General features: G+C 39.2%; 1 protein-coding gene across 1 annotated transcript; it reads right to left on the bottom strand.

The window, feature by feature from the left end:
• Nucleotides 1-4,752: 4,752 nt before the first annotated feature.
• LOC104600127 (TPR repeat-containing thioredoxin TTL1-like) lies at nt 4,753-9,929 on the bottom strand. Its single transcript, XM_010262969.3, has 7 exons — nt 8,346-9,929; nt 8,076-8,271; nt 7,762-7,934; nt 7,055-7,388; nt 6,776-6,980; nt 6,024-6,124; nt 4,753-5,315 (listed from the first exon to the last, which is right to left on the bottom strand). The coding sequence occupies exons 1-7, from the start codon at nt 9,368-9,370 to the stop codon at nt 5,163-5,165; spliced, it is 2,187 nt and encodes a 728-aa protein (XP_010261271.1). The 5' UTR covers nt 9,371-9,929; the 3' UTR covers nt 4,753-5,162.
• Between the last annotated feature and the right edge of the window lie 213 nt (nt 9,930-10,142).

Raw genomic sequence — 10,142 nt, 5'->3', positions numbered from 1 at the left:
AATTTTATTTAAGGAGTAAGGCTCTAGGTGTGCTCTATGGTCTAAGTTCGAATTACCATGCTTGCATATTTTTCATAGAGAAACATTGCATATCGGTGCCCAATACGGATACGCCATAAGCCGATACCGATATGATAGAACGTATCCTGTTGATATTTAAATCTTTGACCGAAGTCCAAGCTGAAGTCTTAACTCTTGAACTTAGACTTATATTAATTTAATTATGACTAAAAAAGTTAATCTATAGATTAATTTAATTATATCATTAATAAAGTAAAACAAATAAAATAGAACATTAATGATTAATGTAAAAAATAATTATTTATTAAATAATCAGCAGTAATTTATTATTTTGTTAAAAATTATTAATATAATTAATCTAAATTACTAAATTATTTTTTATAACAAATTATTAAAATTATTAATATAATTATCAGTTTCCATAATTTCACTTTTCTTTGATAAATTCCATATATGGCATGGGTCCCCGCTAGTATAAATATAAATATAAATATACATAAATATACAGAAATATATAGAATATATGAGGTTTGGGTTGGGTCAAGTTTGCTTCAGGCGTCAACTCTAACCCATTGAGCTATGTGGTTCTTAACATCCCTGAGCTGAAGCTCTAATGAAGAAAATGAATATAACAACCCTTGATGCTTAATTCATTAAAATTATGTTTGGTGTTTATTGTGTATGAAATCACTGTTTGGTTTCAATGTTTAAACAATAAAAAAATAGAAATGCTTAGATTTATGTTCATGAGGCATTGAGGGAATCTTCAAATTCTTGTTTCCCCCAAGTCCTGGGTATCTATTGAAATGAAATGCGTATATGACACACTTTAAATCGAGGTAGAAAGTAACTTTATGAAGTATTACTTGAAACACCTGTAAAATGCCCGACCAAACGACAATAGATGTTTAAAGCAGTATTTTTCAAATAAATATTTATCTGATAAACATCTTGTAAATAAACACCCACAAAACCAAACATATATCAAATCACTTATGTTAATTGTTTCCTTCCCTGTGCATAACTTTGATGCATCACTTTCTCTTGGTCCTTGTAGGTCGTCCAATGGGTCAGATGCAACACAAAACCAGAATCTTGATCAATTACGTTTTTGGGTTTGGGCCTTGGGATGAAGTGTTGGTTTTGCCTAATCCATGGTAAATCCATCAGTCCGCTTTCAGCACACCAAATAATCATGTACCTCCTTTTCACCCATATAAAACAATCTTACCCAACGAAATCCTACTGGCTACTCTTACCAAGTTTGGCGTTTCAACTGTGTTTGAGCAACGTTGATCGCCATTTGTACCTTGGAATTTTCGGTTCGTCTGGATGTACCAATCTACTTACTTGGGTCAATGGTTTCTTAAAAGGATTGGCTCCCAAGCTCTTCAAATTTCAAAGCTACTTTGTCTAGCTAGAAGATGTCAATGGTCAAATACGAATAACTACTTCACTTTTATTTTTTCCTCTCTTGCGATAAACAGGTTCTCAACCATGAACCATAGAATTCGATCGTTGGGTACCCATATTCAACAAGAGAACAAAAAGGATATTTTTCTCTGTGGGGTGTGGGCTTTTGGTAGGGGTGCAACTTGGGTCGAATTCAATCAAACATTTCTAAAACTTTGAATGGACCCGAACCCTAACCTTACTTCAAATCGGACAGCCCAAATTTACAGCATTGCTTACTGGCAAGGTTGAATCCGGTTGATGACTCGATTCTACACTCCTCGTGGCGTGTCCCTGAGACCCTGACCAATAATACTTGCCTGAATTAAAGAAATAAATAAGGGAACCCTCATCTTAATTCTTAAGTATAATGAAGTAAAATAAGACCTGAACCATTATTAAGTAAAACCGAAAATAAAACTAAATCTTGCATTTTATTTTTCATTTGCACTCTCATACACTTATACTAGGGCAACCAAATACAGGTTAAGCGGTTTTCCATGTTGGTCATGTTTGTACCTAACAAATAATAGAGGAATTTGGGGGGCATTCTTTTTTCAGATTTTGAGAGGGGGGAAAATTGGTCAATGAGATTTTGGTTCCCATTAACCAAGAATCTCATATTCTTTTTTCAGATTTATGTGGGGATTAGAGAAAATTTATTTTCCTGTGTATCACTTAACCCATCTCCTAGGTGGATAAATAACTTTTCCACCTAGGGGAAAAGTTGCTAACACTTGAATGGGACAGAAATGCCCCTTTTAATAATTGATTTTTATAGATAAAATGGTCATTGCCTTATTTACATGAAAAATAAAAGAACATAGATAAATGCACTTATCCGAATAAGTGTAAAGACCTACCCAGATAACTTCATTTACTTGGATAAATAACTTACCGAAAAGCTAACGGGGCATTGCACGCACACGATACCAACAAAATCATATTAGCTTAAGTGCTTAACTACCTAATGTTAGATTCTCTTAATAGGATCATTAATAGAAAATCTTAACGGTCCAAAATGAACTCATTAAATTACACCCAATTGCCATCTTTTAATCATGGAGTTTTTTTTTGGAAAATTACAGATAGGTCTACCTTATAAGGCTGTGCTTGGGGGGCTTGTAAAATTTAAGGGCCTCAAACATTCAATTGCACCAAACAAGTATTCTATACTTTAAAACATTAACAGTACTCAAGTTTAGCATTGTTAAGTTAACTGATGTTATGGTGAATGGTAAAATTTTCAAAATGCCCATTCACGGTTCTAGTAGGTTGATGTATGTTGCTTCAACGCTCTGCTCGTTCAAGTCTAAGATTCAACAAAATAGGAAAGAAAGTATTGAAAGAACTGGATTTTAGGCACTCAATAAAGGAGAAGGGAAAATGGTCTTGTAAAATATGTGAAGGGTAATTTTGGAATTTTATAATATTTTAAGGCACATGACAGATAAGGACTGAACTTACATGGTGTTCGGAAGTGTAGGTATTTTTTGGGACCGATTTTTAAGAAAAAATGCCCATGCTTTTAAGACCCGTTTTTCTCAAAAAAAACACCTTATTTTTGTTTTGGGAGTATTTTTGCCACGTAGGCATTGAACAACACTATGTTGTTTGATAAGGTGATTTCCATCACCGTTTTTCATGTATGTACACATATTACCTTGTAAGGTGATGCATACTAATATCATACCAAATTATATAACGATGCTTATCAAATGGTCCAGATTAATTGGATGATTGTTTTATAATATCTGGCCTAAAAATTTAAATCCAACGGTCATATATCAAATGGTCCACACTAATGCATGGAAGCTTTATTTTACTATGTTTTCTTATAGTTGATGATTTCAGCTTTGGAAACAGAGGGGTAGCAGATACAGAGTTGATTTCAGTTCAGCCACTTCAGCTAGAGAGAGAGAGAGAGGGAGAGATTACAGCAAAACTATCGGAAACCCAAATACTATCCAAGAAAAGAAAAAAAGAGTTTACACAGAGAAAAAAAAGTCTAGAAACAAACCTCTTCCGGCGACGACCAACCTCTTCCGGTGACGGCAGTGATGAAGATAACTTTCGGCGAGCAGAGGTTATAGAGACTGTGAGAGAAGATAACTTTCGGCGGCAAGAAGAAAGAAGAGGACCGATTTTCATTCTAACCCTACCATTCATTGGGTTAATGTTCCGGTGGGCCGAGCGCCAACTCATATTACAGATAAGCGTCATGTACATGACCGTGGTTCAAACGCCTGAATCAAACAATGATATATATGGGCATTTGTTGAAACGCCTATATGAATCCGATGTGACATCGTTTTTTTGAAAAACGGTCATGATTCCAAAAACAATCACGATGTGCACATATGCCTATATGTAATTTTCCTTTTATTGGATTGATAAAAAAACAATCGAATCATGTTGGTTTCTGGTGTGGTAGGGCACCTCTTAATTAGGACATATCGCAGTTTGGGTGTTCAAGTCCTATGATGATTGATGAGGGTACCCTCGTTGGGTCACTGCCCTTAAGACAGATTTTATATATATCGAAAGTTTGGGCCTGGTTTTGTCTTATGTCTCACATTCAATGGATCTCTACCTACCAATGAAATGGCCCCTCCATGGATATTGCCCAGCCCAAATGATATCTTGAGACATGATCGCGGTATTTGGATTGTGGAGAAAAGAAATATTTAAATTGTGGAAAGTGGAAACGAGTTCAGAGGAAAGCTCCAAAAATAATACAATGCACAGTTAATGTAATCAAATGATAGTTAATTTCAATATGCAAAATATGGAAATTCTGAGGGCCCATAGTGGGGTTGGGTTTTATTTGAGGTACTGGTGATGAATTTAGACTTGGAAAAACTCGAAATTTAACATTAATCATTAATCATTAGAGTTAAGACTAACCTTTTCCCTAATGATACAATGAGAACCAAGTGGCATTAAACAAACTGATCCGTGGTAATAACTAATAAGGCGCACTAATATAAACTCATAATCTTTTAGTGTTTGGCTTAATCATCGCCTTTGGATTAGTCTAATCCCAATTTCTTTTCTTTAATTTGAAGGACAGCTCCCACGTACCCACAGTATTATTTGCAGTAGGCCAGCCTTAGCATTGAAATGTAATGCAGATAAGCATTAAAGTATAAATCAATGTTAAAGAAAGGGATCGGAAGAAAAAAGATTCAAATGCATGCTTCATTTAATCTTACAATAAGAACCTCCCACCAATGCACCAACCAACCCTTTAAAAAAAAAAACATAAACGCACCCTAAAATAAACAACCAAGTATCTTCATTCCACTAGATATGTCGTCCATACATTGTCATTACATGCACACATATACACACATACTCAACAGAATCCTGCCTTTCACTCTTCTTTTCTTGTTTGATTAGTTTAATCTAATCTTCCGTGTCCCCCTCCGTCCTGTTGTTCTTCATTCTCTGTTCCCTGACTGCAACGCCATCTGATTCCTTGGAGACAAAGAAGCAAGGACGACCAATCTTTTGCCATTGTTTTCTCTTAGTGGGAGCTCTACTCCATTCTCTTTTCTTTAGAAAGGAAAGGAAAGGAAAGGAAGTGAACATACAATGCATTTCTTTCTTTTGTTTCTATCTTTTAAGTGTAATCTCTCTCTAATGTGTCTTTGAAATGTAACAGTGGGATGGGAATCGTGAATTTATCAACTGCTGTAGAATTTGACTGAGCTTTCTAACAATTCGTGGTTGTTTCCGGGGATGTCCTTGACTCTTGACCCGTTCTTGTATATCTTGAAGCTTGGTACTGCACTCACGCCCTCTGTTTTTGTTAAGTAGGGGTGGTCCTCAACCTCCACCTGTAACATCAAGCACAGAGTAAAGGGAAGTTGATGAGAAAAATTCCTCTTTTTTGTATTTTAAATTTCTTCTTATCTCAGTTCTCTTCTTTTCCGTTTCTTTTTTTATTTGGGTGGACTACTACTGCCTACTGGACGGAGGTTATTTGAAGAAACCCATTTTGGATATCTCAGTATTCATTCATCCAGTGTAACGTCCATCTCCAATGGAAAAACTTTCCACTCCGACGATACTAGAGCCGCTTTTGCTACGTCATGCGGCTAAAACCGTGAATCCGGACTCAGCGGTTTGACGATTTTATAGGAGACAAGGACGAAAGCTGGACATGGGCCTGCCCACTCATGCGGCTAAATCCGGACTCACTTATTCACGCCCATGTTTTGATTTTTAATAAAAATAAATTAATATATAATTATTAATTTATTCATTGTCATGATAACGTGGCATTCCCAAAAATCCTTGTTAGCCTTCAACAGTTTTTTCGGACGATATCAATACCATATTGACAGCCTGGGCTATCAAACGTGGACAACCATAGTGTGAATCAATTCAACAAGGACGAAAAAACTAAGACACGACTCGGTCAGCGAAGTCGGACTCGGCTACAAGCCCACAACCATTCCATTTCTTTCGACTTTCCTTTTCTAATTGCAACTTTACCCTATCCATCTAACGAAAATGACAAAGCTGAAGAGAGAGAGAGAGACCTTGAGGAAGTTGACAGAAGGGTATTTCTTGCATAGTTGCTGCATGAAGTTAAATGTTTGATTGTCGCTCGATTTGTTGCAGAAAAGCACAACCGACATTCCTGCCAATAAACAAAATAACAACAGGGATTACATTTTTCTGTATTTCCACTCTCAGCCCTCACCATGAAAACAAAATGGAATGGAGGATGTATCATTCTACTACAGGCCCGGCCTGCCACCTGTGATTCACTTTTTTTTATGAAAGCTGGCCATGTAAGGGGTGTGTGGGTCGAGTTCAAATCAACCCCCACAACATCCCACAGCACAATCCTGCGGTATATTGGGAACATCTCACGATGATAATACTAAATATGATAAGCTAGCCATGTAAGACATCATATAGAGATGTTTTCAATGTATGGCGGGAATGTATTGTGAAACGTTGTGAGAGGCTGATTTCAACTCGTGTGAGTCCAGCAATGGATACCAATCCAACTGTCTGGACTGGCTGATTTTGGTTGGACAGCGGGATGAAGGGAACACAGACACACACAAGCTCATCCCCACGTGAGACTTTACTTAACTACACCAAATCTGACCTCATCAGATCATGTTGGATTCAGTGGTTCCCATCTATCGCATTCAAGAGAGAATGCCATAGTCCCCAAGGCCCACCCACCCAACACTGGAACCCATGGAGAACTCACGTGCAAACTTTTGTCATAAACACGCATGCATGATGCATAAACCCTTTTTTCTTTTTTCTATACCAGGCGACGTCACCAAGTGTCTGAAACGCTCGTTGTTGGCAACGACGACCACGTCAGCACCAAACTTCATGTCTTTCACATCTTCGCCCCGCCGCTTCTTGAGCTGGACCTGGGCCTCGAACAACGCCCGGCCGACCTTCTCGTCTCCCGGCGTTTCCCTTATCAACATCTCGTAGTCCTGTATCGAAGCCTCCCACCGTTCCAGCTACAGACGACAAAAATCCAATCCAATTACTCTTCGGTTAACACCCATTGCGATTCAGGCGTCAGTTTACTCACCTTAGCATTGCAGTCGGCTCTTCGTAATCTGGCCTTACCGTAAGATGGTCGCAACTCTAACGCTCTGGTGCAGTCTTCAACGGCTTTCTCAAACTGACCCAGTTTGGATCGACAAGCGGCTCTGTTGCAGAGCAAGACCGAGTTGAGCGGATCGTGCTCCAGTCCCTCACTGTACGCCGCTGACGCCTCCAAGAACTTTGAGGCCTTGAAGAGCTCGTTACCATTTGATCGAGCCGAGGCCACGGCTCTGGCCCTCCTCACAACCAGACCTACCTCTTTGTTACCCGAGTCTAGTCGAGCTGCTTTCTGAGCCGCTTCAATCGCGTCCTCGAACCTGTTATTAGCCCATTTAATTTATTAAATTAACAAAGCTTAACCTTTTTGATGTGTAAGATTGAAGCGAGAAGATGCAGAGAAAGAACCACCCATAATTTTAATTTAATTCTGCTCGAAAAGACTAATTGGTGAACTGAACTATTCCATGTTCCCCTTTTAACAACATTACCTTTCTTTCCTTTCTACAATCAATAAACAGGCCCACTCCCTGACTCCCACCGTAAATTTTACAGTTTCTTCTTCACAAGTTACTGGTGCCGACACATCTCCTCTAATCACGTTTGTTGACTTCGTAAAACTTGTTCGAATTCTTAACGTTTATGTTAAAAATTAAGTAGAAACAACTGCAGTAGGAAAACGTTAATACCAACCTGCCGGCGGCCATGTCAACCTGGGCTCGTATTAGTAATAGATAAGCGCTATCGTCGGGGCCATAGAACTTAGTATAAGCGTCCATGTCAGAAGCCAGTCCATTGGTTAACGTTGTATCCGCGTCTTCGTGCCTGTGGAGCTTCAGCAAGGCCTCGGCTTTGGACGCCAAAACCTTTTTCATTTCAGAAGATCCACCCAAGTAAGTATGTATATATCATAGATAATGATTTATTGTGCAAACAGTGCAAAATGACTTAAGATAAAGGATCTGTGAATGGAGATTATAGAGAGACATTAGCAATAGGTGGTTGACCTGTGGAGCTGAATCCGCACCGCAGGATAGTGTGCACTCAGTTTCTTTTAACAGCATCTTCCACTCCTTCAGCTTGCGAGCTTCGGTGCACTTGTCGAGTTGGGTTCGAAGAGCTTGAACTTGGGTAATCTCATTAGAGTTGGCTTCGGGTCCTGAATGTTTGTAATGATACAAAGATTTCTCTGGGTCTCCCAATCTGTAAGAACAGTGTCAATGTGAATTGCCACAAATACAGGGAGTGAGACGACTGCTTACAATTAATTTACGTACCTTAGATACAAAGTTGCCAAACGGTGATGTGCTCTCTGATATGAAGGCTCGATTCTAATGGCTTCTTTGCATTCAAAAACCGCCTCGAGAAGCCGACCCATGCTCATCAATGCAGCGCTCTTGTTGCTCCTGTAAGAAGCCTTATTTGGGTCGATAGCGATAGCTTGATCGTACAAAGCCAGAGCCTCTGCAAAATTCCCCTTCTTATATTCTTCGTTTCCCTTCGCTTTCAATTCCTCGGGGTCCGACTTATTGGAAGGAGCTAGACACAGAGACCCTGTCTGCTCCTTGGGATGATGTTTCTCCGTCCTTACTATATTACCCATTACACTGTTACTGTTATTTCTGCCGTTGATGGCCAAATTCGTCTCTCGTGCAGTTTTAGGTAGATGCTCAAGAACATTCGTGGTAGAATTGGGAAGGTTATGTGAATTCATATTGCCGGCTCCTTTCTGCCTTAAGTTACCCAAATGACCATAGAGCATTACATTACCTGAAGAAGCTCGAACCAAAGTATTACATGCCTTGGATTTCTGGTGATCAGCGATCATGCTATCGAGCTCCCCGGAGATGCCAATAGCTTCCTTGGGTACCTTTCTACCTTGCGTTGGTGAAACCTTTGTTGTTGTTGTTGTTGTTGTCGATGACGTTTGGCTTGAATCGGTCGAGGACGTCGAACTTGTCGTAATTCCGTCCGAAGGTTTTCTGGTTTGGTTCTGTTGATGGTAAGAATGGGTCTTTCGATGATTTGGGGTAGCTTTATGGACGGGCTTGTCCGGTAGTTTTTGCGGAGGGTCGGTCAAATTAGAGGTGTCAATGAAAGCAGTCTCGTCGGAGCCTCCTCGTCTCCTCTTCGGAGTGGTGGTTGTGAGCTGGTGAACATTATCGCTGTCGGGCGTGGGAATATCGCTTGTAGAGGCTGATCTTCTCGGCAAGGCTCTCCGGCGTCGGAAAACTCCAGTGTAAAACATCATAATACCACAACCCGACTTCTTTACCGGTGAGTACTCCCTCATTGTTGTCATAAATCTCTCCCCTTTCTCTATGCTCTAACGGGTCTAATCGGGTCGAGTTTTATAAGAGAAGAGACTCAGACAGCTATAAAGCCAACGATGGTAAAAAACACGGGGGAGGTTTAATAGAAAGAAAAATAATAATAAAAAACAAACCGGAGGATTGGAAACTGCCGGGAAAGGCCACGTCTCCGGCAGCTCTATCCAGCAAAAGAGTTAAAACAAAAATTCAAACAATCTTCGGCTTCGTCACAAGTTGAACACTACCAACCAACCCATTACGAGTATAGAATAAAAAAAAAGAAATATTTAACAAACCAAGTTACAAAATAAGGAGTTAGAGATCTCTGGTTGAATTGAATCAGGAGAACAAGTTCAACAAGCCTACCCCCAGGAAGGTGTGTATTATCACATTTCACAACCTCCTGGAGTGGCCTAAAAGAAACCAACTATCTTATTTTTTAAATCTCTTTCTCTTCCTCCCCTTATTCTATTCTTCTTGCCGTCTTGAAGATGAGAATGGAAAGAGAAAAAAAAAAATGAAGATAAAGAGAATTAATATTTTAAGTGAGAGTTATTGCAAATGCAGATTGTCTTTTTGTTAGGAAAAGCCGGATGATGCGGTCGTGGAGGAAATATGGATCTCTAGATTTTTAGAAAAAGGCTAAAATGAATGAAAGATAAAGAGTGAGAAAGGGGGGGATGGGATGGGCCATGGGATGATACTTATTACATTCCCGATTTGGTTTTCAATTTGTTATGCTATTTGACTATTTACAGCTAA

This window comes from Nelumbo nucifera, chromosome 5 (genome assembly GCF_055504915.1).
Source record: "Nelumbo nucifera cultivar China Antique chromosome 5, China Antique-T2T, whole genome shotgun sequence".
Lineage (NCBI taxonomy): Eukaryota > Viridiplantae > Streptophyta > Magnoliopsida > Proteales > Nelumbonaceae > Nelumbo > Nelumbo nucifera.
Note: the sequence above shows the minus strand (reverse complement) of the source record. Positions and strands in the feature narration are given on the sequence as shown.

What these genes read in the sequence shown, in the direction of transcription:
- LOC104600127 (XM_010262969.3), bottom strand. Translation starts at nt 9,370, where the DNA reads ATGACAACAATGAGGGAGTACTCACCGGTAAAGAAGTCGGGTTGTGGT. An exon ending in GTGCGGATTCAGCTCCACAG is followed by an intron (nt 7,935 to 8,075) that starts GTCAACCACCTA and finishes GAAATGAAAAAG; the next exon opens with GTTTTGGCGTCCAAAGCCGA. An exon ending in ACACTTGGTGACGTCGCCTG is followed by an intron (nt 6,125 to 6,775) that starts GTATAGAAAAAA and finishes GTTTATTGGCAG; the next exon opens with GAATGTCGGTTGTGCTTTTC.